The 27,784-nt window shown below is 38.8% G+C and overlaps 1 protein-coding gene across 6 annotated transcripts in view; it reads right to left on the bottom strand.

The window, feature by feature from the left end:
• The window catches only part of ATXN2 (ataxin 2), a 110,682-nt gene that overhangs the window by 31,202 nt on the left and 51,696 nt on the right, over positions 1-27,784 (bottom strand). For 5 of the 6 annotated variants that reach the window (XM_020970180.2, XM_020970179.2, XM_020970182.2 and 2 more), the window contains exons 6-14: positions 19,990-20,114; positions 15,127-15,218; positions 14,491-14,688; positions 13,780-13,958; positions 11,952-12,161; positions 8,618-8,800; positions 5,264-5,458; positions 4,794-4,901; positions 2,676-2,746 (exon numbers count right to left, since the gene is read on the bottom strand). In XM_020970180.2, the coding sequence (XP_020825839.1) occupies positions 2,676-2,746; positions 4,794-4,901; positions 5,264-5,458; positions 8,618-8,800; positions 11,952-12,161; positions 13,780-13,958; positions 14,491-14,688; positions 15,127-15,218; positions 19,990-20,114 (1,361 nt within the window). The remainder of the gene's footprint in view (positions 1-2,675; positions 2,747-4,793; positions 4,902-5,263; positions 5,459-8,617; positions 8,801-11,951; positions 12,162-13,779; positions 13,959-14,490; positions 14,689-15,126; positions 15,219-19,989; positions 20,115-27,784) is intronic. The other variant, XM_078154308.1, reaches the window with a different exon arrangement.

Below are 27,784 nucleotides of genomic sequence, written 5' to 3' on the forward strand. Positions count from 1 at the left end.
GTAGGTACTGTTATTATCCCCATTTCACAGTTGAAGTAAACTAAGGCAATCAGAAGTTAAATGACTTCTCCAGGGCCATATAGCAATTAAGTATCTGAAGCAGGTTTTGAACTCAGGTCTTCCTGACTCTGGGCCCAGCACTCCCTCTATTTTGCCACCCTGCTGTTCTTTGATATACAGTGACTTTACTGCAAAGCTGGGCATGGCTTGGTTCAAGTTTGAGCAACAAGAGAGGCCCAAGGCTCATATGGTGAGAACTGAAGAGCATCAGAGGAAATGAAACCAGCTACTTAAGACAGGAAAGGACTAGTTGCTGCTGTGGGAGTAGTATCAGAACCTGACTGTGTACAATTAGAACAAAGATCAAAATCACTATCAAGTCAGGAGAGACTCAAGATTAGAACAGAGACAGCCTCAAGCTGGACCTTATCAAGCAAATCTGCGACACCATGAAATGGAAAGCGAAAAAGGCCAAGGAACACAAGATGGGGACATGTGCTCGCTCAAGGCACTGGGCTGGGCACAAAGGAGCCCTCCAATGCAAGAGAGCAGATTCTCTCTAGGTGGCTGTGTCCTCTAAATGTTTGCGCTTCCACATAATCCTGTGCTGATTACACCAAGCTCCACACCACCTCCGCCCTGCCAAAGTGAAGTCAAAGCAAAAGACACATCTACCAATCCATACAGAAGAGAAATTAAAGGGATGGAAGATGCAGACTGCCCACGCAGCTGCACATCCAATACACCAAACTGCACACTGTACAACAATCCATATAGAAGACAGAAGAGTCGTACCTAGAATTGGAGAAGAGAAAAAAAGAGCAGCACAGATAATACTTGGGAAATCACACATTGCTTTTATGGTAACCTCCAGTTGCTCCCTGGCTCAACAACCCACATTTCCGACATAAATATCATTCTGAACAACGTGAGTCTTACAAGACTAGTTTCTCCAAGGGACTGAAGATGAGGGTAATTGAAAGGGATGGGAGATTTAGGAGGCTAAAGAGTATTTGCTAGGACTGCCCAGCACACAAGTGAGGTAATCATCAGAAAGGATGGTGGGCTAGCAAGATGGTCAAAGAAAGGACTTCTAAGAGCCTGACTACTCCACAGGCAGCTACAAAATATAAGGCGAGTAAGAGGCCTACAGCATGCTGGGTGAGGTATCTTAGAGAAGGACATCCATCAGAACTGCACAGGATGAGAAAGTATGGACTGGCTGAGATGTATACTGATGGGGGAACCACACAAATGCAGTGGTCACAAAGACCCCCCCGCCCCAGCCCTGGAGGACTGAAAAAAAAAAGGGGGGGGTTATAGATAGGCCCATATGACAAATACAGTGACAGTGCCCCACAGCAAGGGCTGAGAAGAGCTTGGTGGACACATGCCTGGGGTGGCAGACTGGCAGAGGGGAGAAAGCCCAGATTTTCAGAAAAGGGTAAACAAAAGTGTGCTGGGGAAGCTACAGAAAAATGACATGCAAACAGAAATGAAAAACTGGGGCAGCTAGGCAGTGCAGTGGATAGAGCACTGGTCCTGGAGTCAGGAGGACCTGAGTCCAAATCTGGCCTTAGACACATAACACTCACTAGGCTGTGTGACTCTCGGCAAGTCACTTAACCCCAATTGCCTCACCAAAAAAATAATTAAAAAAAAAATGAAAAGGAAAAAAAGAAATGAAAAACTAAGAGCAGCAGGATGTTTCCAAAAAACAGAGAAGATCAGCAATGTCTTTTCTGAAGAAAGCAATTTCAAGCCAATGCCAAGAGGGTAGACGTGGGGCCCAGACAAACAGGATAAAAGGAGAGAAAATGAGCAATAAAGGATGCTGACTCCAAATCGGCACTTTATCAGGGATGATACATCAAAAGATGGAACGAGAGGAATTTATGATTTGACCGAGAACCAAAGGATCACAGACCCAGAGGCAGAAGGGCCCTCAGAGAAAGCTGAGTCTAACACCTTCATTTTTCTGATACAGAAACGGAGGTCAACCTGTGCCATGTCACACAGATGCCAAGTATCTGAGGCAGGAGCACCTCCAGAATCTCTCTGTGACCATCCCTGGGGATAGCTGGGGAGAGCGCAGGAGTGTGCGGGTACATCTTGGGGAAGTCAGCAAACCAGGACTAGGACGAAGCAGCAAGCCCCAGCTCTTTATGATCTGGGGTGACGTTTCCATCTGGAGGCTATTATAACCTGCCTCAAATTTTCAATGACTAATCTTTTTAGCCTTTGGAAAAGATACATAGTGATTAATAGTTCAAATCTTTGATAAATTCTACCTTTAAACACATCAGGCTAGACAAGCTAAAATGTGGTAACAAAGATGCACATCTGGAAAATTAATGATACTCAGCACTGTTAGCATAAGCTATTCAATCATCTTTGCTTCTAGAAATAACTCACTTTTGCAAAAAGAAGATATAAAAACACTGGTAGGTACGTGTCGAATGAACAAAAGAGTCCATCTTCTTATCACGCAACAGAGAGGTAGCAGCTTGGTCCAGAATCAGACTATTTGGGAATGTTTAACAAAATAAATAAAAATACAACGCAACACAGGTAACATTAATTTGTGGTTTTTTTAAGTCAATATGCAGCCAAAGGGATCGTTTGTATTTCAGTCTGACACCCGTGACATTTAATACTTGTGAAAAAATACTTACCCTAAAATCATTCTTAAATTTCTTTAAATCGTCAATTTGTTTTCTATGTTCTGAAACAATGGGTGATATACCTGCAAAATTAAAAGATGTAAGACACTCGAACTCTTCCCTCAAAGTAAAGATGTTCAGATCTATAGAGCATTTTTATTTAAGAAGGCTCCTGAATGCATATGGCACTAGAAAACAAATGAAGCCCAACATTAATAAAGCAGTAAAATTCAAAACGTATTTGCTGGTTAGAGCATGCACATATTTAGGTGTATCTGCAGATACACACCACCACTTGGGTAATCAAAAACCCACATCCCTCAGATGACTTAGGGTAACACACACAGCATCCCACACCTAAATACCCTTTCTATCAAACTTTTGTGTTAATTAAACTTATGTAGCTCACAGAGCTACATCACAAACACTAGAACAGTAAAAAAATGCCAAAAGTATGAGAGGCAGCAAGTGTTGATAGAGCTCTGGGACTACAGTCAAGAAGAGCTGAGTTCAAATCCAGTACCAAACACTTACTAGTCATGTAACCCTGGGCAAATCACTTAACCTGTCTGCCTCAGTTTTCTCATCTATAAAATGAGGAGAATAATAGCACCTACCTCCCAGGGTTGTTATTTGGGTCAAGTAAGATTATCTGTTAGGTGTTTACGTGGTGCCAGGTACACGGTAGATGCTTTAAAAAAAGAAAATGGCGATTTCTTTCCTACCTTTTATAACATGAGTCTACAGCTATATCTAAGCTGGTTTTCTTTTTAAGGGGGATCAAAAGCTGGGGTGAATAAGCAAGTACATGTTTGTGTGCCATGGACTATGCTAAGCGCTTTACAAATATTATCTCATTTGATCCTCAAACAACTCTACAAGTTAGGCCTGTTATTATTCCCAATTTATAGATAAAGAAACTAAGCTTAAGTGACTTGCCCAGGATCACACAGCTAGTTAAGTGTCAGAGGCTGGATCTGAACATGGGTCCTCCTGATGCCATGTCCAGTGTGCTATCCACTGTACCACCTAGCTGCTTGCCTATTTTAAAAAAGGCTTTAATGAAACCTTTGTATTTACAATATCATCATTTCTGGGAAAGACCCTTGCCCTGAGATCAAAGTCTTCCTCATAATAAAGACAAATGCACCAATGACAAGCTAATTCAGTGACTCCAACTGACCTAGACAACATTTTGACCCAGTGATCCTCTGACTTTCAATTCTGAGAAGAAAGTATGTTTCATTTTCTTTTCCTTGGGCCTTAATTGGTTTTTCAGCTACTCAGAATCTGACTTTTACAGATCTTTTCCATTATGGTTATCATTGCAAATGTTGTACTTTTAGTTCTGCATTAATTCAGTTCATACAAACTCAGACATTTCTGTTAATTCATCAAATCGTCATTTCTTCTCACACAATAATATTTCATGATATTCTGCTATCAGTTTTTCAGCCAATATTCCTTGTAAAAATCTAAACTGCAGTGTAGAACTAGGGCATCTTGCAGCCTCACCCACAACAGTACATTAGTGTTCTTAGAAAAATCTCATCTGTTCTGCTCACCTCCTTTTCTCTTCTCTAACTAGTACCACATCGTTCGGTTCTTACACAAAAAGTGCCCCCTTCATCCATACCTTTCTTTTTGTTTAGTTTTGAATTTTTCATTTATGTATTTATTTTTGGTGAGGCAACTGGGGTTAAATGACTTGCCCAGGGTCACACAGCTAGTAAAATGTGCCTGAGGCAAGATTTAAACTCAGATCCTCCTGACTCGAAGCCCTGAGCTCTATCCACTGTGCCACCTAGCCGCTCCCGCCCATACCTTTTTCATGATTTCCCGTGAGATGTCAGAATTTGTTTCTCCACATGAATTTTGTTCCTCTTTTGTCTAGTTCTAAAAAATATTCCGTTGGTAATATGATTTAACTTATTGGCAAGGCACAAGCACAGACGTACCGGTATCTCTGCAATTATTTCAGTTGTGCTTTATTTTATATTCAGACTGATACAAACTATACAAGTGTCTTGTCAGATTAACTCTGTGACTTTTTGCAATTTGTAGTTATTGTGAAAGAATTTTCTCTTATTATTCCACCATAGGGTTATATATCTGTTTTTACATACTGACCTTTATTTTCTGCTTTCATAAAGCTTGGGGATGTCTCACTCGGCTTAATATTTTCTTTGTTTCCAGCTGGAGAATTTTGCCTCTGATCCTGAAGCCTAGAATCTTTAGCTAGAAAGGTAGTTTTAAAAATCAAAGTCAGTCCAATATCCACATGCTGAAAAAGTGAAAAAGAAAAAAAATCATTTAACTACAGTGTTCTAAATTTGGGTTTAGAACAAGGAACCCTAAACAGAGCTTTAAGTTAAAAAAAAAAAAGAAAGAAAGAAAAAGAAAAAGGAAAACACTACCAAAAGGTTATAACTATATCGTCTATAATATGGGTTAGGCGATGACAACATGCAAAGTGGTCTCAGAGATACTCTCTAGAACGTCAACTACCCAACTAATGTGAAAGAATATCAAATCCATGACAGTTAAGTATACTATAGACACACACAAATGACAGATGCCAAGAACTCCCAATCCCATACCGTCACTAGATGGGGTCACTGCTCGGCTGGACGCAGGATTGGCAGACGTAGGAGATGGAGCTGGCAGAGGCACAGCAGCAGATTCTGTGGGCACAGTCCCAGCTTGGGGAGAAGAGAGAACTGGACCAGGAGGAGTACTTCCAATGCTTTGTCTTGGAGACCTCGGTCTGTGTGTTTTTGGAGACAATCTTGGAACTATAAAAAATGGAGAAAGGACAGTACAAACCATGTCTGCTAAGCACATGTGTAAGCTGTGATGGCAGACACTCCCTGAATGCCAAGTCTTTACCCTGAGGGGAGCACACCTGAGTGATGTGTGGCCAAGTGGGAAGAGGAGAAGATTTGTAGCAGAGCTCCCCTCGGCCCCTGACCTTGGACACCTGGTCATTGGGTCTGGACACAAGAAGAATGTCCGTACACGGTTTATAAGGCACACAGTCCTACCACAGTGTGATGAGTTATGATGAGGCCCAACACTTGAGGCCAAGTATGAACAACACTGACACTGGGGCCCGTCTCTCAGCTTTCCTCCTTGCCACCTGGGTGGCCATGGTCTTAGCGCCCCATCTCTTCCCGAGAAATGAGGTTTGATGAGACAGCCAGAGTCTCTCATCCATCCCCTTTCTACCCTTGTTCCCATGCCCTACTTACGTATGACCTTATGGCACCAAACCTCTCAGAATCAGCGTCCTTCCATGTAAACATTTATACTAAGTACCTTGGAACGTTCTTATGCCTACTATTTTTTTGCTTTGTTTTTGATACAGATCAGAGATTTCACTGGCATGGGAAACACTCAGCCCAATGTGTTTCCACAACTCTTCTGTACCTTAGAAGGTTAAATCACTTGCCATGTGCATGAAGAGGATAAATTATTTGGCCCCAAGCACAAGGCAGGACAGCTAGGTGACACAGTGGATAGTGCAGTGGGTTTAGAATCAGGAAGACTGATCTTTCTGAGTTGAAACCTGGCCTCAGACACTTACTAGCTGTGTAGCCCTGGGCAAGTCACTTCACCCTGTTTGCCTCAGTTTCCTCATCTGGAGAAGGAAATGGCAAACCTTTTTGGTTTCTTTGCCAAGAAAACCCCAAATGAAGTCACAAAGAGTTGAACACAACTGAAAAACGACTCAATAACAACAAGGCTAGTACATGATAGGGGCAAATCTTGGACTCAAAGGTTTCTGAGTCTAGAGGGCTCTGTATTTACTCCACCACAATGCCTTTCATGACTAGTAGTGACAGGAGGGACATGGACTATGGCTAGGAAAGCAGGGCGGTGGCTTGCAGCCCTCCCATGATGAGCTGGTCTCTAGTCTTGTCATCAGAAACCTGGTCAACTTGGGAGGGGCTAGGGCAGCCCAGGTTTCTCTGGCACAGCTATCAAGGATGCAAACTTACTTCCAGATCATGATGAGGCACCTCCACAGCGAAGTACAAAGTCATTGGCCTGGCAGCAGGTTTCTCCAGGATTTGTCCCCAGCCCTGCTCATCCCTGGCAGTGCTCCCCCTCCAAGCTTCTGCCAAGCCGCACTCCTCTCATATTCCCACACAGAAAAGCTCTCCTGTTTCGCAGCCTTTGCACACTTTGTTTCTCCTGTGGTTGGAAGGCTCTCAAGCCTCATATGAACCCAACCATAAAGTCTAACTCTCTGGGGGGAAGATGTCCCTCATCTTCTTCCCATCAGACCTCACAGAGCACTTTTTTGTTATATAACACTGTGTGAATTAGGTGATGTTTCCTCAGATCCATACTAAAAAGTTTTACTACACATCCAACACAGTAGGCATTTAGTTAATGTTTGCTTTACTGCAAAAAAATGGGATTAACAGATTCTCTTCCTAGTGATCTTTCTGGTGAACTTTTTTAAAATAGGAGAAGGAACTGTAAGAAGCCAACTAACTTATTCCTCATTTTCCTCTCAACTATAAAACCCTTCAACAAATATATAACCTAACTCTCGCTACTTTCCTCACTTAAAAATTCACTATACATAAACTAGAGAAACCATAGATTTCATGCAGTGAGAAGGGCACACAACTCAAAACCTATTTCAGGTGTCTAAATCTGGAAGAAAGTATCTAACAGTGATATCCTCCAAAATATGCTCCAGTTACAACTCAAATTCAATGGTCAGGGGAAAAAATGGCACTAACCTAATTCACTTTAATGTTCCTTCTTAAAAGGCTATGAGTCACCTAATTAAATAAAAATCTGTTTAAACCTTACAAAATCCTGTTAGAATCCTATTACAATGAAGAAAAAATGTCACTTTGTAAATATCGAGTATTTTGAATGTTTCTAGTCTTATTCCTCCTCCACTGAGGAGGCAGAATGCTAAAGAATAAAGGAGAAACCTGAGTTCAAATCCCAGCTCTGACAGTACCCTAGCTCTGGGACAGCTTCCTCATACCTACCATCCTCCTTTAGCACTCGATCTTAGCCCACAAGACAGTTCTAAATCCAGAAGTATCTTCAGATACACAATGTAATGTTAAATGATTAATTAAGCCCATTGTCACGAAAACTTTGGTTTTCTAAAGTTACCTGAAGGTAACTGACAACTGGAAAAAACTGTGAGAAGGACAAAAGGAATCCCAACGTCCTCACCCTAAAGTCATGTTCCTCAATGAAGGAATTTCTAAAGAAGCTGTAAACGAGGGAAGTCCCTGAACTTCAAGGCAAAAGATGTGAGAGGGCTTTTTGTTGTTGTGGCTGTTTTAAAAACTCTGTTGGCCGTAACTTCAGGGGTCATATATTTGGAAAGATGAGGTAAAAATGGAAGATACCAATACAACTATCTAAGAGATTAAACCATCTATTCTGTGTGCTCTGAATTAACAATGGACAAAACATATTTAAGAATATAGTAAAGGAAAAGTAGCAAGGCTATTATACTGTATGGCTGCTTAAGGGTCATTTTCTCTAAACTAACCAACCATTCATAAAACTTTTTGCCTCTGATTTTGAGTGTGAAACTCCAGGCAAGAGGAAAGATAATTGGGAATCTGACAATGGCAAAGATTTAATTGTGCCTCTGCACTGTACACATATATATACACACACACACACACACACACATATGTATGCATATGAGAACAGAGGCATGGGGGGGGGAGAGAGAAGACAGGCTTAAGAGCTTTTATTCTTCAAGTTAAATTTCACTGTCATCTCCCTAAGTTGGCAAAATTCACAGAACATCTTGGCCAGGCATGAATGAGATCCTGGCTAAGTCATCTCAACTCTCTCTAGTCAAATGGTAAATATGAAAAAACTCCCAAAAGACTTATTTAACTTAAACCAACCAATAATTCCAAACAGATAACTATACCGCCAAGCAAAACTTTACGTACCCCCACTGACCACTGATGACCACGTTCCTCCTGAGGGGCTACTCCGTGCCACAGGAGGAGTAGGTACTTCGCCTGGTGCATTGTGGGAAACAAATTCTAAACCACTGGAGATTGAACCCCGCCCAGTAGAAACTCGATGACCACGAGGGTGTCGTTGGGCCTTTGGTGACATCCTTGGTGGTCCTAAAAAGGGAACAAAAAATACCATGTGAATGCTACAAAATATACTTTTTGCTGTTTAAATGGATGCATACACAAATGGCAGTTTGCCTACCGGAATACTATTTGTAAAATTTATGAAATTTGATACTGATCACTTATGATACAGAGGTGAATGGAATTGCAAAAATTTTTTTTAAAAGAAGATCACAGCAATTGCGAACTTTGGTTTTATAACAGGGCTACCAATTCTTTCAAAGAACGGATGTCATGAAATCTGCTAACCAAGCTAATTTTATTTTATTTAAATACACACCATGACATATTGCATCTCTCTGGTACTGACATATATTGTGCACCTGTGGTGGAAGAGTACTGCCCTGTGGAATACTTATTAGTTTGGAAGACTCTGTTTTCTGAGTTCTTACACCTGGGCTTCCAGTTGTCATCCATCTGAAAACTGTCAATATAATCTAATAAAAATAGTAAATATTTGGTTTAAAAAAATAATACACACCATATATTGGCATTCTTTAAAAATCATAGGCACTAAACTAATAGGGTATATAAGTCCAAGAAAGACAGAAGCCACCAGTTTGCTGAAACATATGCTGATAAAATCTAAAGTTTTCCCACAATGTCCCTATCAAGTGATAATTTAAAATTAAAATCTATGAATTACAACATGGCTTACTGGAAGAAGTCAAGTGTTTGTTGCTGTCATTGTACAGGTGCTAATAATTCTATTGAATGTGCCATTAAAATTCTGAGTAACTTAGAAGATTAGGTCAACCGCTACTCTGTGGACATTTTTTTTGATAGAGAAAACTCTGCTGCTTGCAGTCTTAGCTGCTTGCAGTCTTAGCTGCCTGGGACAGCCCAAGGTTCCACAGCCAGTATGTATCAGAGGCCAGGCTTGACCTTGAGGCTGACTCTACACTCACTGCCCCAATTTCACCTCCCATTTTCATGATTTCTAGCAGTAAAATTATACTAGCTGTCTCAGAAAGAGGTTGCCTGCTATTTCTAAACAGTTCTACACAAGAATAAAATTGGAAGGTAAAATAATTAAACAGGTATCGAAACGAGGGCACGCCATTCCCAACTTTCCTCACATATGCACCATGCCTTTTAGATTACTGATATGAAAAAGTAAGCATCCACCACCAACTTGGTCTTAATTACATGGCATGGTTTAAAAAAAAAATCTACGTAGGAACAATGTAGAAATTTGTTTGCATAGCTTACATGTTGTATAACACAAAAAAATCAGATGTCTAAGCAACAAAAATACTTGTCATATCTGGAGCAACTGTGAAATTAAATGAAGCTTAAAGGTTTTGTCTTTTCTATCATAATGTTTACTGTAATGCAGCCTGGTTTATACAAAATTAATATAACAATAATGACAGCAGCAAAAACATTCATACAGCACTTTAAGTTTTCCCAGGCATATAATATTTATAAATTATCTCATTTAAGCCTACTATCAACCCTGGGAATTAGAGGTCCATTATTATCCCCATTTTACAGATGAGGACAGTGAGTCAGAGAGGTGAAGCAATTTGCCCAGGGTCATGCCATTTGTATGTGTCTAAGGCTGAATTTGAAGTCAGGTCTTTCTGACTCCAGGCCCAGTGTTCTCTCCACTGTGCCACCTAGCTGCCTTATATTTAAAAGTGACAATTCTGAAATTCAAACTGCTTTAGTATGCAACCACATGAATGAAGGATCCTTTAACTCAAGTTAAAAGAGTAAGAAAACATTATGAAAAGTAATACAAAATATATATCTATAATCATCTGTTGTCCAAACAGTACAACACTGAAATAGACTGTCATAACACATAATGGTCATGCCAAAATCATTAATATGAAGGATGCCTTGTCTACTGCATTAAGATCACATATCATTCGAGAAACAATGTTCAATATTTCATCAGAATGTTACATTTCCTTTTTTGCATCAAATTGCCTTGGAAAACAAGCAATACCTGCCGGTGCAGGTATCAACAGCTCCAATTAAGAGCACACAATACCTATGTGACCAAGATACAAAATTTATTTTAAATACAGACATCATCACATCAATTTCCTTGCCCACTCCCTAAATTTAATAATGGCTGAAACTGAAATTTTATAAAAGCAGGTCAGATTAAACTTAAACATAAATACCTTGAGCTGGCATCTATAATTACAAAAGTAAAAAAAAAATCATTTATTTCATGCATCTGAACCAAGAAACAATCTTCCTGCATTACAAACTTATCTGATGAACCACAAGCTAGAATTTAGTACTGAGTACAGAATCAGGCCACAGGATAAAATCCAAAGTGTCAACAGGAACAAAAAATAGTCAGAGTTCTCTATGTCAGTTTAAGCAACATCTTGATCTAGATTCATCTCCCATCTTAAAGTACCCCTTTCACAATACAATATTCAAAAAAAAGTAAAGACCCAAGTGTATAGTTACATAATTCACTGTTTGAAAAATATAGCTACTTTTAGCAGTAATATGTAGGGAACTAAAATATACTTTGCTCTTCGCATCCAACTGCTTCAGTGGAGAAGCTAGCCCAATCATTTAATGGCCTTTTAAATCACAATAGAACAAACCAACAGTAAGTTTATTTAATCATAAATCTAAAAGCATGCCTACCAACCATTATTCAGTAGGGAAATATGTGGTCAGACACATACACTGGCAACAAGATATACCTCTCAAAAATGATCCCAAATCTAATACTATTGTCTACTGACAGTAAAATAGTTCAATAAATGCCTTGCCAAAGGATATGTATATAGATAGATTTCTGATCAGAATAAAGAACAGGTGAAATCTAGTTTGTTCATTCACACTCATATCGTGAGTTGTGGGGGCAAAATAATTCATTTAGTGCTGGAACTGACTTTTTGGTGTTATAAAACAAGCACTATTATATACTGCTTTGAGCTTTGCTTCTATAAACTGGGGCTATTTTGTAGTTTCAATCTTTTTAAAAATAAAATATCTTTGTAAAAACAAAAAGTTAATAGAAAGTCTTGATTAAACTAAAGTTAAAACGTGAAAATTATAGGTTACTAAAATAATGAAGAGGAAACACTTTTGTAATTATAAACTCACACAGGAGTTAAACAAAGACAAACAAAACTATGAACAAATCGTGGTATTGTACCTTCTGAAGACATGCGTTTAGGCATAGTAGAGACAGGAGCTGGAGAACCATGAGCAGAGGGGTGAGACGGGGGTCTGGATGGCCTCGAGGGGGGCCTGGAGGGCGGCCTTGTAGGGGTGGCTGCCCGAGGTGGAAGAGAGTTGGGACCTGACTGGTAGCGAGAAGGTGGGCGAGAGGAAGGAGATGGGCAAGGCGATGGCCAGGGAACACCTGACAGAACAAATGATATGAAGGAAAGTATAAAAACTAAAGAAAAAATCATGGGGGGAAAAAGCAAACAGAAGAAAAAAAAAGGAAAATGACAAAAATGATTTTGTTGTACGCTGAACCCTTGGAGGACAGTCATATGATTTGGTTTTTGGCACAGTTAAACAACTAGTCAAAGTTCACAAGTTCCTTTAAATGAATCTGCTGAAATGAATACACATTCCCAAAGGGTTAACTCAGATCCACTCCTCCTACTTGAGGAAGAAAGCCAGGCTCCTATAAAGGTTTCTCAGTACCGCCTTGTCCAGACAAGTACAGAACATGCCAGAGGACTTCGAACAATAAAACAACACAAAACGCAGGGAGAAAAATAACGGACTCCAGCAGCTCTTACTTTTCCAGTGTAACACAGCAATGAAGGCAAGAGGCACCTGCTCCCCCGAAAAAACAGAGTTAAACATTCTGGCTCCTCGCCATCTCAAACTCCACTGTCACCTGCTGATGCTGAACCAACCTCTACAACACCGAAGGAAGGGGAGCACACCAAATCTTAACTTCTGTGGTTTTTTCACATCTGTATCAATGGCGACTGGCTTACCCTTCATTAGCCTTTTGAAAAAGAGAGGAAGGACCAGCATGAGCTGCCCTCTTCATGTGAAAGGGAAAGAGAAGTTACCTAAATAAGTCATGCAAACGCTGGGCAGACGCCACGAGAACAGTCACCTAAAATGCAATGCAGCTACAAAGTATTCGATGACCAAGCACAGCTGGGCTGGTGTTGACAGAGTCAGTGTAACCACAGGTCAGCGCAGCTTCTAATTCTAATGACATCACACTCACCTCGACTTCAGGAACTGGCCGGGTCTCCTCCCCAGAGGGTCTCCCACACTTGAGTATCCTGAACTTCAGGGCACTTTTCAACTTTTTATTTGGAAAATTTTGAACCACTAATTCTCTACTCAATGAGTAAAGAAAATTGACCAAAAATGTCAACATTCTGCTTGAAGCAAAAGCAGTTCGTAAAGTAGTTAAAAGCAAACTGCAGAGATCATCTCACCCTTTAAAAGAAATACTCAAGAGTGTTTAGCTGGAGAGGAATTCTGGAGAAAAAAAACTTAATGGAAAAAAAGGATGCTAGAAATTCAATGTCAGTTATGTTTTTCTCCTTACTTTGTGACTTTTTCTTTCAATTGTACTTACATTTGAACCATTTTTTTCAGTGGCGCTATCAATCCAACCGTTCATTAGTAGTTATTAAGGCATGGTACATTTACAACAAATATTTACATCACTGTGGAAATGTTTCCGTGAAACATTATACTGAAATGCTATTATACAACCATTTTTAAAATTAAAAGATTTGTTTAATTTTTCCAATGTCCTTATATCTAGACTATTGAGTCATGCATTATGTATCAATAAAATATCTTAAGTACTAATGTACTTGCAAATGGGCTTACACAGTGATTTTTATCAATTCAAGGTTCATAAATTCCAAACTGCATAAAACACACCATTAAAATCATTGAACACACACGCACACATATCATTTGTAAAAGATCTGAATTTTTAAAAGGATTTAAAAATCAATGAATTTCACAGACTGAGCCAAAACACTTGCCTCCATTAACGACTCTTTGGTCTGCTGCAGAATTCAGGCTAAATTCTGAAGAATGAGATCCAGATCTTGAAGGGGTGGGGCCGGATGCAGGCTGGCCCATCCTTGGTGAATTTTGTCTACCACTTCCCCACGACATGACATCTCGGGTTCTTTGCCCAGGTGGAATGTACTTGCTTTCCCTGAAAGGGAAGATTGATTCACTGACTTTATCAACATAAAAGCTCGGAAAAGTGAAAAACTAGTTTTAGTATCTGAAATGCAATTTGTATGAAAAGAAATACTATGAAAGCAAAAATAAGAAAACAAAACAAAAACACTTGGAGTAGCAGTAAAAATAATTTCAAAGGTTGATAAAATGAGCTAATAAACTCTAATCTCAGCAGCATTTACCAAACTTCATTTCTAAGAATCACTGGAGAACAAATAAAGAAGACACCAATTAAAGAAGACACCACTTCATTACATGCGGCATAATATGATAAGATTTTATCATTACTTTTTGGTTCCTCTTTAGAATCACAAACTCAAAAGCTGGAAGAGATCACAGTAATAAAGACCATCATCTTTCTGAACTTAAAAAAGGTTTAGTGCAAGTCATAAAAATGTTCACAAGTAAGTAGGTTTGGATAAGTCACTTTAAGGATGTATGCTCTATCCCACAGACCTTGCAAGAGGCATCTGAAATATGGGGTCATGTTTTCCATTAAATACCTCATGTTGACGCTGTGCCCCTCACGATCACTGGCATTTCTCTGAACCGCAGTATATTTTTCTTCTTCACTTCTCTCATCATTTTCAAGCGCCACCCGAGCTTTGTATTGAGCACTTGATTCAATTTCTTCGGCTAATTGGTTTGCTCGAGCTTCCCGTTTTAAGAACTCTTCTGAATTATCTCTTTCTAATGGTACCCTAAACATGGAAGAAAAAAAAAAAACAATACTTTTGTCATAGTTAAGAAACCATTTTTTAAAAAGCAACAAATCTGAAGGTTTAAAAAAAAAACTTGTTCAAAGATTTTAATTCCTTGGGACAGTTTAACATCTAACACTGTTGCTTAAAATGAGCAGTCCTCCAAACTTCTAACCTTGAAACAGTCAATTAGGTCTTGGCAAATTAACATAAATTTGTTTCAAGAACTTTTGCTTCCCAATAAAGACAGAAGAGTTATAGCACAGGTAATATACATTTCCCCTCTGATCACAGAAATTTGCATTTAGGCTAGAGCAAAATTATTATCATTCAAATTATTATTTGAAAAATCTATAGGACTATTTTCCCCCCAACTTTATAAACTCAAAGTGGAAAAAAAAATCTCAAGTAAGATGGAAGAAAACTTTTGAAACTCACGTATATGATGATAAACTGCTATCATAGGTGGAAACTACACCGTAATTTTCTTCATTATACCGAAACATATCATTGGGATCCCATCCATTAGACTGGAAGAAAATGAAGCTTGTTTTTTAAAATGACAGTTTTTACTCCTTAGAATTTTCTACTGTGCTCTCTCTCTTTAATCAATATTAAATATGCAAAGACTACACAAAGTAAAACTTCCAAATAGGTGTACCACAGTTGGACAATAATTAGTTATGAAAAACCATTTTACCTCATAATGATCTATGAAGTTATATTGGAATGTGGGTTAGTTTTGCTCACTTTTTTTCCTCCTTTTTTTGTTATTTAATATAAGAGATGGCTCCCAGAGTTTTTAATTTTTTTTTTTAAGACAAAGAAAGCTTGGCTAAAATGCTTTTGTTAAGTGATGAAGTAGGAAAGTTGAGACTGAGACACAATCTTTTACTAGAAGTAGGAGGTAGTTCTTCAAACCTTGGTAGTCTGGTCCATGCATGGGGGAAAGGGATGTTCCAGTACCAAAAGCATGATTCTTCCAACGGTAAAGGTGTAGCATGTGAGCAGAAAGGACTATCATAACCACCTTTCATCAGGTAAACTGTGAGAAAACACTGTGATGGTATTTTCCAGTCACATTTTCAGTCTCAGCAGAACTGCCTGAAAACGCTGGATGGGGGGGCAAGAGGTCAGATCTATTCCACCATTCACTAGGTGTGTGTGATTTTGGTATATTAACTTCTCTAGGTTGGAGTTGCCACCGAATTAAAGTGAAGCATTTAGATGACATAATCTGTAAAGCTTTCTCTTTCCAATTCCAAAATTTTAAGTTGCTTTAACTGAGCTCTACTAAGCCATGCTGATAACTCTCAAATCTCTTTATGCCGCCCCAATCTCTCTCGCTGACCTCCAAGTGCCTGTACAAACTGGATGTCCAGCAGACATGTTAAACACATCCAAACGTACTTCATAAATTATCTTTCTTCCCGGTGACTCTTACCCTTCCAAACTTCCCTATTACATAGAGACCATCACAGTCCTCCCAGTCCCTCAGGCTCACAATCTAAGAAGTCATTCTGGACTCCTCACTATCTGTCATCCTCCATACACAATGTGCTGTCAATGTTTATCACTTTCACCTTCATACCATCTCTCCAATACACCTTTCTCTCCTCTGACAGGGCCACCCCCAGTACAGGCTGCAGTCACTTCACATCTCAATTATTCTAATAATCTAATGGTCTCTAGTCTTTCCCCACTCCAATCCCTGAATCCAATTCAGCCACTAAAATAATTTTTCTAAAGCACAGCTTCAAACACATCACTCTCCTAATCAATAAATTCCAGTGGCTCCCTATCACCTCCAGGATCAAATAAAAAATTGTTTGGCATTCAAATCCCTTCATAACCTAGCCCCCTCCTACCTCTCCAGCCTTCCCACACCTTCCTCCCCACAACATACTCTTTGATCCAGAGACAATGGCTTCCTGGCTGTTCCACAAATAAGACACTCCATCTCTTGGCTCCTAGCATTTTGTCTGGCTCTTTCCCATACCTGGAATGTTCTCCCTCCTGGCCTCCCTAGCTTCCTTCAAGTCCCAGCTAAAATCCTGCCTTCTATAAGAACCCCTCTTAAGTCTAGTGTCTTCTCTCTATCAATTGCTTCCTATTTATCCTGTAGATAGCTTGATGGTACACATTTGTTTCCTTGTTGCCTCATTAGATTACGGGTTCAGTAAGAACAGGAACTGTCATTTACCACTCTCTGTATCCCCAAAGCTTAGCACAGTAGCGGGCATATAGTAGGCAATAAATGCTTGCTGACTAGTAGAACTCTCATTTCAGAAATATTGAATAAACTTAATAAGGCAGTCATCATAATGCTTATGAGTATCCTCAAAGACATAATTTCCTTAATAATTCAATTGGTAAAATTGATAACTTGTTGTTCTTGTATCTGTAGAAAGATCAGGAGGTAGACTTCCCACTTAGTGCCACCCTCACCAGAGGATGACAGTCAGTGGTGGCTGAGGAACCTTCTCTACATGAAAATACATGCCTTAATCTGTGCAATCTTACCCTTTGGTCTCAGATATCATGTCCCTTCCATAACACAAAGAGACTTAACGAGGGCCCTTCGGCCATTCACTATGACATACATGTACCATTCAACAAACTATGCTATGTGGACCATTAAAGTTCTAAAAGATTGTTGCTCAGAACCAAGGACAGCAGACAATTTAAAAAGGGCATGTAATTAAAAACTATCCTATGAAAATATCACCCCCCATTTTTATTAACTGATCTCCTTACATCTAGTTTCTTCTCCTCTCCAACTGACTCTCTACAAAGCTAACAAGTTAATATCCATAAAACTCCATGTCACCATACCACGTATGACTATGTCACACAAATCTTCACTCATTTCTTGCTGTCTTCATCTGATCATAATCTATTGTCATTCTACCTCCCTCTGCCTTGCACCAGCAAACCCTGCTCATCATCACAGTGATTTCCAGTACCTCAAACCTGCAGTTTTTCCCCACATCAGTTCCCCCTGCACTGGCTACACTCTCCTCCTTTGTTCCCATCTTTACCACCTGGTGAACTAATTCAATGGTACACCATCCCCCTCTCTGAGTCAACTGCTCCTGTATCCTATCACCACTCTCTTCATACCAAATCTGAGCAATGGATGATGAGCACCATCTTATCTCTCTAGGTTCCCCTCCTACCTGTCTAACCATTCCTTCTCAGTTTCTTTTGCTGGATCTTCTTCTACACTGCACCCACAAATAGTGGATTTCCCTTAAGGATTTAACTGAGTCCTCTTCTCCCTATATGCTATTTCACAAGGTAATCTCATCAATTGTCAGGGATCCAATTATCATTGCTATGCAGATGATTTTCAGTTCTATTAGTCCAGTCCTAAACTCTCTCCTGCCCACAAGTCTCACGTCTTCAGCTGCTTACTGGGCACCTTGAACTAGATGTACCATAGATACCTTACATTCAACATGCCCCCAAATGAACTCATTATTTCTCCCCCGCCCCAACCCTCCTCCTCTCTTCCTAACTTCCAAACTATCTCCCAGGCTCACAATCCAGGCATCATCCTCAACTTCTCATTCTATCTCACCCTTTTCCAATCAGTTTCCAAGGCCTATTACTTTTTACTTTCATTACATCCCTTAGTTCCGCTTCCTTCTCTCCTCTAACACTGCCACTCTCCTGGTGTGGGCCCTCATCACACCTGTGTTACTGCACAGCCTGCTGATGGGTCTCCCTGTCTCAAGTCTTGCCCCAATCTAGTCTACCCTCCACTCAGCTGTCAAATCGATCTTCCTAAGGCAGAGCTCTGACCATGACACCTGCCTAACTGATAAGCTCAGGCACAATGAAAACTGCTTGAAGGCAGGGACTGCTTCTTGCTGTCAGATCTTTTTATCACCAGGAGGATCTAGCACAGTCACTTGCCCTTTGTAAGAGTTTAATAAATGTTTTTTTGAATTGAATCAATTAAATGAGACTGATGTTGGTGCAAGTTAAAATATACTGTTTCCTAGATTAGTTTCTTCAATACTAGCAACAATACACATCCCTAAGGGACTAAAGTTGCCACACCCAGTCTCGTGCCCAAAAGTATCACCTCAAGATAATTAAAGATACTTCATTTATTATTGGCTAGGTGTTCTAGTAAGAATACTGGTTTTTTGTCAAGACATTAATTTTTCACAAACAGTTCAGTATTTCTATACTGATATATAAATCTGATATATAAAATGGTAACACGACTATATAGTTCTGATGTACCTTTCCTAAGCATGTGGTATTGATGTAGGCTAAGATCACTTAGTTAAAAAATAGGAGGTAAAAAGCTAACCTCTCGGTCCAATATTAAGTGTTAACATGGAGGTGACTATGGTTGGGTTTGTCCAGATTGTTTGAAGCTAAACAAGATTAGAGCACTAGTCCAGTAACAGAACATGTCCATCATCCAAGCACTGGCCCAACTGGAGAGATGGGTTAAACACAGGGACTAGCTACCACATATGGAATTTTTTTAGTCATAGCAACTCCTAAAAAACATATCCTCAGGGATGCAAGGAGGGCACCATTGAAATCAGACCCTTCCAGCGTACTCCTGTAGCCCTTGAGTTGCATGGAGGTGACCCTGCAAGCTCTGGCAGTCTTTATACAGTTGGATGGGCTGCAAAAACCAGGACTAGAAAAAATGGCATCTGACAGTCAGTCCAGCTAAGAAGAAGGCCCTTCACCCCTCACCAAAAGGGGGTAACCATTGTATGATTAGTGTTTTAGCCAGAAATAACAAAGAGCACACACAGAGAAAAGGAGTAATGTGCTCATTTCCTTCTCAACATCAGAGATGTTTAGCTCCTTAAACGCAAGCTATTATCATCACAAAGGAAACATTCATAGGAAACATCATTGACTCTATAAAACTTATTTTTTTTCAGATAGTGAAACCAGGTATAACCCAGACTGCCTAAGTGTATTGCATTTATCTTCTTCACCTACTAATATGAATTAAGAAGCTATTTGTAATCTTGAATCACAAATATAATTCATTAGGAATTAATCTTATTCCTATGAGATCATTTTTTTAAAAATTGTACAGAATTCTCGTATTAGCAACTTTTTGCATTGAGAAATGTTATTTACATAACTACTCAACTTTAAAGAAATTCCCTTCAATTAATTCTCCTAAAAAACTAAGGCTACACAAGATAATCACATGTACAATGACCTGATTTCTTAAATCTAGCATTATAACACTTAGCCGAGTGCCTACCCATAACCACACAATTAATGAACTGAACTGCAAATGTTACTTACAACATCAGTCTCTAAAGCCTCAAACTCTTCAGTGGTGGCAGTTTCACCTCCATCCCATGGTTCAAGGTCCTTCTCTTTGTGTTCACCATTTACTTTAGCACTGATAGCTGAATCAGTAAAAGCATCTGTAAAAGGTTTTAACTGAAAGGTCACTAAATCAGGTGATTAATTGCAAAGAATATTTACAAGTTACAAGACCACTAAATAAGTGCACTGTTATAAAGCCTGAAAATCAACTTTAGATTTGCCAACACAATATTCACAATAAGGATGTTTTAAGATTCAATCAATTCAGGTATGGCTCAATGAAAATTGCACATCACTCTGTATGGCTATTAGAGATTAATTTCAAACCAATACAATTTGAGGACAAGTGATATTATATTTTTTGCTGCTACAGTCAAATTATTTTAGATTTTTGAAGTGACAAAAAGATACTGTCTATAACAAAGGAATCTTTTGCTTCACAAATCCATTATGTATACATTTATATTATCTATGGCCAAAAACACTCAGACTTTATTCTCCAAATCCAGAAGCTCCATATGCTAGGGACAGCTACTTTGGTCAATGGGACAAATAAAGTATCTTAAACAGAACAAAATCCAGGTGTCTGTAAAACTACTCTGTGTGTAGAAGGCCACTGCAACAATCATAAATTCCAATAAGGAAAAAGCAGCACTCTCTTACTCCCAGGGAGTCTTCAAACAAAGGCTGACTAACTGCATGTTGGGTATATTAATGGAGACTCCTTTCATGTATGGGTTGAACTAGCTGGAACGCAGAAACCAAGCAGGAATTAAGAGTTAGGGGTTCAAATCTACCAGTTACGTGACCTTAGGCAAATCTTCTACATTTGCCATCTATAAATGAAAGAATGAGATGACCTCTGAGTTCTTTTCTAGCTCTACATTGTTATGATCCTATGACAAAATACCTAGCTTGCAATTCAATCAAGGTATGCCCTCTGGTGGAGAAATGTCAGCTCACAACACTAGCCCAGTTAGTCCAAGTGTGGACGTAACAAATTTGCCAGACACTGCTATCTCCACTCCTGGAATCTGCCAGCACATGTCACAGAGAACAGTATTATAATTGAACCTAGACACCCTCTTCCAAATAAGGAAATAAAAGAAAAAGTACAACTACTTTGGACCTACTAGGAACAAACCATCCCCTAGCAGCTGTACTTCGGAGAGCCCGGGCCAAAAAAACATGGAAACGATAGGGCCACGGCATCTACGCCAGCTGCTCTCACTCAAACTCACTTCAAAACTACAAAAAGCTGTATGTGGGTGGTAGGGATGATAATCACCTACAATGTGAAGAGCTTTTCCCTCTCAATCCCAGCACCTAAAAGAATTCAAAGGAGAATTTCTAATAAAGAGGGAATTTGAATCAGATAAAAAGCCAGTAGTTTAGTCAATCAAGACTGCCTCCTTAGATTAGTTATCTATTTGCCTTAGAGAAGTGGGTTCATAAGATCAAAAGGGGGCTAAAGGGCTCATCTCGTCACAAGCCACAGCAGGATGGAGCTGGAAACAGGGCGCTCTGGGCCCAGACCCGGCCTTAGACAAGCTATGTGACCCCAGGTAAGTACTTTAACCTTTTTATGCTTCTGTTTCCTCATGTGTAAAGAGGAGGTTGGACTCTCTGACTTCTACTCTTCCTTTCAGTTCCAAATCAAGCATACCTCACAAAAACTATGTAGATTCAAAACTTCTAGTGTTTAGCACAGTAGTAGTGTATTTCACACAGTAGGTATTTACTGAAAGCTCCTTGTTTTTAGATGATTTGCTGTAACACAACATTAATATTTCTTTTTGAGTATCCTTTAAATAATGAAATTCATCTTGTGTGCTTTTAGAATGTGAAGTTTTGTGCAATCTTCTCCTCAAAAGGAATTTAAATTCCTACCCAAATTCTCAAATAAAAAATAAAAGGGAAATCAAATAAATCTCCATCTAACCATACCAAAACTAGATTTAGTAATTAGATGATCAATTTGTATCTTCAAATTCACATTAATGTACTATTTACACCAGTTGTTAAAAACTTACAAATGAAAAAAAAAACTAAGGCATTATAGATTAAGTATTCAATATCAAAGATGTTATGCTTTTGGATCCAGGAAACTAAAAGTCATGTGAAAAGAGCTGCAAATGGCAAGTGAAAAAATACATTTTTTTAAACTGAGCAGTCCTTTCCTTTCTTTTAGAGAGTGCACATGTGCAGAAACAAAGATGCCCTGAATTCTATAAAATAACTCCTTTGTGTCTGGGAAAGGGTCAAGACCACAACAAGCTGTCCTCAAATCCTAAGTTTGATATATAAAAGAAAAAGAGCTTTAAATTGCTTACATGGGCATAATTCTCACTGGAAAAAAAAAATTAAAGGGAGACTTCACAACTGGAGCCAACATGAAAAATCACCTATTAGAAAGTCCACTTAGCCACAATTTTTCAACCCTATAGTGATTTGGCAGACCATGATTTGATTTCTAATAAGAGACACATCCTGCCAACTTATTTTGTTTTGCTCAGTCCATCATTTTCATCATTAATCTGAGATTTTGTGACACTATCCTGTTAAAATAATTATTTAAGTGTGAACAGTTATATATTAACTTCATTGAATGTTCAAGAAACAGACAATAATGGAAGGAGAAAGTTTAATAAATACATAAAAGTACAAGGTGAAATTAGTTTTCACATCATTAAGTGTTTCGACCAGAATTAAAGTCTCACTTTAAAGATGAGCTTTAGGAAAAACAATACATAAAGGCAGAAAACTGAAGCAAGATGAAACTACTATTATCTGTTGGACTCTGGAGAAAACCTTTATTTGTAGGGCTACTGTGCCACCTGGCAATTAATGCTATGACCTGGTTAAGATCCTAGCATTCCAACCATAGAATTTGAACATTATCGTATTATTCCATCCTATCCCTTATTTAGGTAGGAGAGGCTGACCAAGTCTTACATACCTCGTTCTGTACTATCATCCAGATAATTTGTAAATACCCTTGAACAAATACTCTAATACTGTGCAGCGTGGCAATATGTATTATTCTGTTATTACATTTGAGATATTATAACTGAACAGCAAGGAAATCAGTTGGCAGTGAAGTATTCTCAACAGGACAGTGGAAATTTGCATGCAGATTTTTATAGTGCCATAATACACAAGCCAAGTATATTAATTTCCATTACACAGTGGAGTGAGAAACGAGCATTATGACAGCAAGATGCAGTAACAATACAGACTGCTAAAAAAAAAAAGTTACCTGTTTCTGAAGGAACTACAGATACAGAAAGAGAAAAAAAATTAAAATAATCAGATAAAGAGTCAAGTAAGACTTAATTCTTCAGTCCTCAGTAAGCTTGTCTCAACACATACATAGTGTTGTGTGTGTGTGTGTGTGTGTGTGTGTGTGTGTGTGTGTGTGTGTCTATATCTCAAACTACAGAAAGCCTTTGCTGTCAAACACCCAACTCACAAACATCCCATAGGGACATATAAGGCTCCACAGGGACTCTCCCTTCTCCTCCCCTCCTCATATCTATACCCCAGAATCCAAGGGGCAGCAATCCAGGTATCCTGAGCCAAGGGTTCCATTCTGTGGCTGGCAGGAGAAAATTAGCCACCATCTCTCCCCCTTCAGAAGATTACATTTCCTCACCACCTCCTTTTCTCTATATTTTACAAATTTCAGCTTCATAAATTTGATCTCAGAAAACCACTTCCTCACCAATATCTCCTTTCGAATACATTCCCACCACTTTTCCAATGTCTGCCCTGTGACTTTCAAGGTAATTTCTTTCTCTCCCTTTTTTGTGCCCTGCACCATCATCATTTGTAAAGAGAGCTGATTTTTGCCACACAACGGCCTTACACATAAATTTAAAATGAATTCAATTTGTTTTGCTTAATTGCTAACATCATACAATATTGTTTTCTATACCTTTTCATTGCAAATATATAGTATTTCAACTAATTACATGCTCAAAAAAATGTTGTGGGCTAGCCTACATAGCTAATGTCCATTTACAACATTATTTCATTAGGAAAACTGAACCCCTAATAAACTTACAAATGAAATTTTAGAACTTTTGGATGTTACACGCGGTAGCTTGGGACTGCTTGTTATTTAGAGAACAAAGAAAGATCAGGTTCTTGACTACATTCAGAATGCATTCGTGCACTTCAAAGTTTTGCAATTCAGCTGTAAGTAAGGTTATACATAATATTTGTTTAAAAAAATTGCCAAAGAAGTATTTATTCTTTAATTTTGAGCGACCCACCATAGACAATGAAAACATTCTTTGAAAAAAACTTACATGGGTTGACAGGGGTCCTTTTACCTTTAGTAAAGAGCTAATTCAACCTACAGGCAGTTCTTCAGGGAAAGGACTAAAACACTAAATTCAAGTCCATCTTTAGTCAAAGGTTCCTAAAGGGGAATCCTAAAAAGTTTCTACAAAAAACTACTGAAAATAGAATAAATTCAAAGGCTACCATGAATGTATTTATTTATAATCCCCCACAAAGTCCTATTCTAACACCTGATGATGGCATGGAAGTGGCCTTGGGTCCCCAAAACTAGACCAACTAAGTGCAAGTTTTAGCAGGTTTCAACATGCCAGAAGTCTTCAAATAAAATCCTAGCGAGAGCATGAGTGAGCTTGAAGGGGACAGTTCATAAAAGCCCAAAGAATCATTTGACCACATAAACCCAGGGAAGAAAGTTAAGTTCTATAATGGCCCTCAGGCTTTTCACAAGGACCATAAAGTACACAGAGGGTATGATACTCACAATCTTTAAGCCATCCAGGAACATTAATTTAATAACAGGTATCCCAAACGGACAACCTCTGCCCGATAACCAGAAGCTGAACTACTGACCTACTTCAACAGTGACAATTCTGATGGGGGAAAAACAACTAACCAAAAGACCGAAACAAAAAACGTTGCTGGAGGCCACTTCAACGACTCAGATGAAGTCACCATGGATGAAATGCTTATCAAACTGCAGAGGGAGCTGAGACAGAAGAGACATAAGATACAGTAAACTGCCAAATCAGGAATTTTAAAAAAGACTTGAAAAACTCTCCTAAAAGTTATTTACATTAAGAAATTAACTTCAATATGAATAAATATAAATTTTAGATGTAGTTCCTCCAAACTCTACTTTTCAAGTTTGAGATGACACAACAATTCAGCTGAAAACGTTCTGAGGTTTTAGCCAATTGTAAACTCAGTGAGTCCAGTGAGCTATGGCAGTGGCTCCCACTTAGTGCTTCACATGTCCTCCCAGTGGTCGAAAGGGTTTTCACCTTTCCTGGTAACAAGCACATCTGAAGCATTCTAAGTCTGTTTCTGAATCCGTGTGAAACCATCGTGATCACACTCACAACAATTTTCATCGCCGTGCAGCCATTACGTTCCACTCTAAAGCACAGCCTACTGTTGCACTTTTTCAACTTGTCATCAAATTGTTTCCAAACCACCAATAAGGTTCAACCTTCCTGCACAAATATGCTCCCAGTGGTAAGAGGCACGTGCACACTCTCACTGGCATACTCCTTTCCAGACACCCTATAATCTTAATGCACCAGCTGTGTAATTACATGATAGAGCTATTATAATCACAGACGGGTGGTACGATGGATAGATACACTGTGCCTGGAGTCGGAAAGATTTTAGTTCAAATCCAGCCTCAGAGCCTTACTCTGTGTGTGGTCCTGGGAAAGTCATTTAACTTGTGTTTGCCACAGTTTCACCAACTGCAAAACTGGGATAATAACAATACCCACCTTTCAGAGTTGCTGCGAGGATCAAATGAGAGAATATTTGTGAAGCACTTCACAGTGCCTGGCACAGCACAGGTACTTAAAAAACGTTTGTTCCCTTCTTCCCTGCCTTTCTTACACAGCAAACGTAAAGTTGTTTGAAAAATATATCCACTGGGCATGGGCATTTTACACGCCAATGTGAAACCACCATGGACCGTGACAAATGCTCTGAAGAAACAGACTTTATACTGCCTCTCACTGCAGTAGCAGGTAGTTTTCTAATTTAAACTCATCTTCCATTTATGTTACTATTCTATCTGGCAAATTTTTTAATGAACTGAATGTCAACACTGATCAGCTGTTCTAGCAGTTTTTGTGAGATAGTGGCAGAAGAGATAAAAGTTACAACATCTGAAGAGATTTCTTTCTTACAAAGGTTAGTGTATAGACAGTATGTCCCAAAAGTATTGGTGCTTTTTTTAAGCTTTAACTTAAAGACTTCTGTGACACTTTGTACAAATATTGTGTATTAAAAAAAAAGGAATATATGCAACTGAATGTTAAGTACATCTATCACTTAATACAGCACTTGGCATTAGCCAGTAACGAAGAAAACATTTTACATCTTAGCTAATTATTCATTTTCATCAATTGTTCAGGTGACTAAAAATGTACAAGCAAGCCACGTACAAGATAAACAGGGAATAACTGATAGAGGGAAGGCACTAGTCTAGACTTAGGGATTGGCAAAGAATTCCCACATAAGGTAGGATTTTAATTGGGACTTGAAGACATGGAGGTCTTCAAAAGCAGAAGAGAAGTGTTCCAACTATAAGGAAAGAATGCCCACAAAAGGGAAATACAGTGTCTTGTACATGGAATAGGCAGGAGGTCAGTGTTACTGGACCTGAGAGTATGTATTGGAGAGTAAGGTGTGAGAAGACCAGAAAGGGACTGGGAAGTTACATTGTAAAGGATTCTGAATAGCACGTAGGATTTTAGATTTGACTACCAGGTTTATAATAGGTTTTGTTTTTCTCCTGGGGGGCAGAAATACCACTATACCACACAGATCTTTGGCTGATTAAAATAAAATAGAAAAATTTGAATTTAATTTAACTTTATTTTATCTTCAGAGGGGAAGGATCAGAGTCAGGAAAAAAAAGTGTAGCTACAGTTACAGTGACACCAAAAAAGAGAGTGGAGGAGATACCCAAAAGAGAAGTAAAACAAGAAAAGAGAATCAACGAAACATTAAAAAATAATCAGAAAAAAGCACACTCAAAAGAAGGCAGAGACAAACCAGATCAATTTTGTAACTAATATATTAAGTCTAACATACTTAAAAAAAAAAACACCAAACTATAGGTAATCAGATTCATGGTTTTCACATACACACTTCTCTTCTTTGTATAAGGAAATTTTTGCATTTTTTAATGTTCACCAAATTCATAAAAGCAAAAAAATTTAAAAAACAAAACAAACAAAACAAAAAACAGTTATCAGTAACGGTAAATCCCAGAATGAACTGAGGCTTTTGAAAAAAATATGCCTTGCCAAAGAGGAAATGTTTTGCATGACTTTATATGTATAATGGGTATTGCATTTGCCTTTCAAGGTTGGAGGTGTGGGGGTGTGTGGATTTTGGAACTGAAAATAAAATTGAATAAGAAAAAAATATGGACAACATAATTTTTTTAAAAAGATCATGATTTTATAGAAAGAGGTACAAGGTCCTAGGCAATGAATGGCATGGGCAGAACAGGTAATTTCTGGTCTCCTATCCTGGCCACCTTCTAGAAGAAGCTCTTCCACGTCCCCCTCAATGCCAGTGGCTTCTCTCTGAGATTACCTCCAATTTTCCCTGTATCTATCTTGTATGTACATAGCTGTTTACATGTTGCAGCCCCCATTAGATTGTGAGCTCCTTAAAGTCACAGACCGTTTTTGTCTTTCTTTGCACTCTTAGAACTCAGCATTGTGTAGGGCACATAGTAAGA

Source organism: Phascolarctos cinereus, unplaced genomic scaffold (genome assembly GCF_003287225.1).
Source record: "Phascolarctos cinereus isolate Bilbo 61053 unplaced genomic scaffold, phaCin_HiC Scaffold_4;HRSCAF=312, whole genome shotgun sequence".
Lineage (NCBI taxonomy): Eukaryota > Metazoa > Chordata > Mammalia > Diprotodontia > Phascolarctidae > Phascolarctos > Phascolarctos cinereus.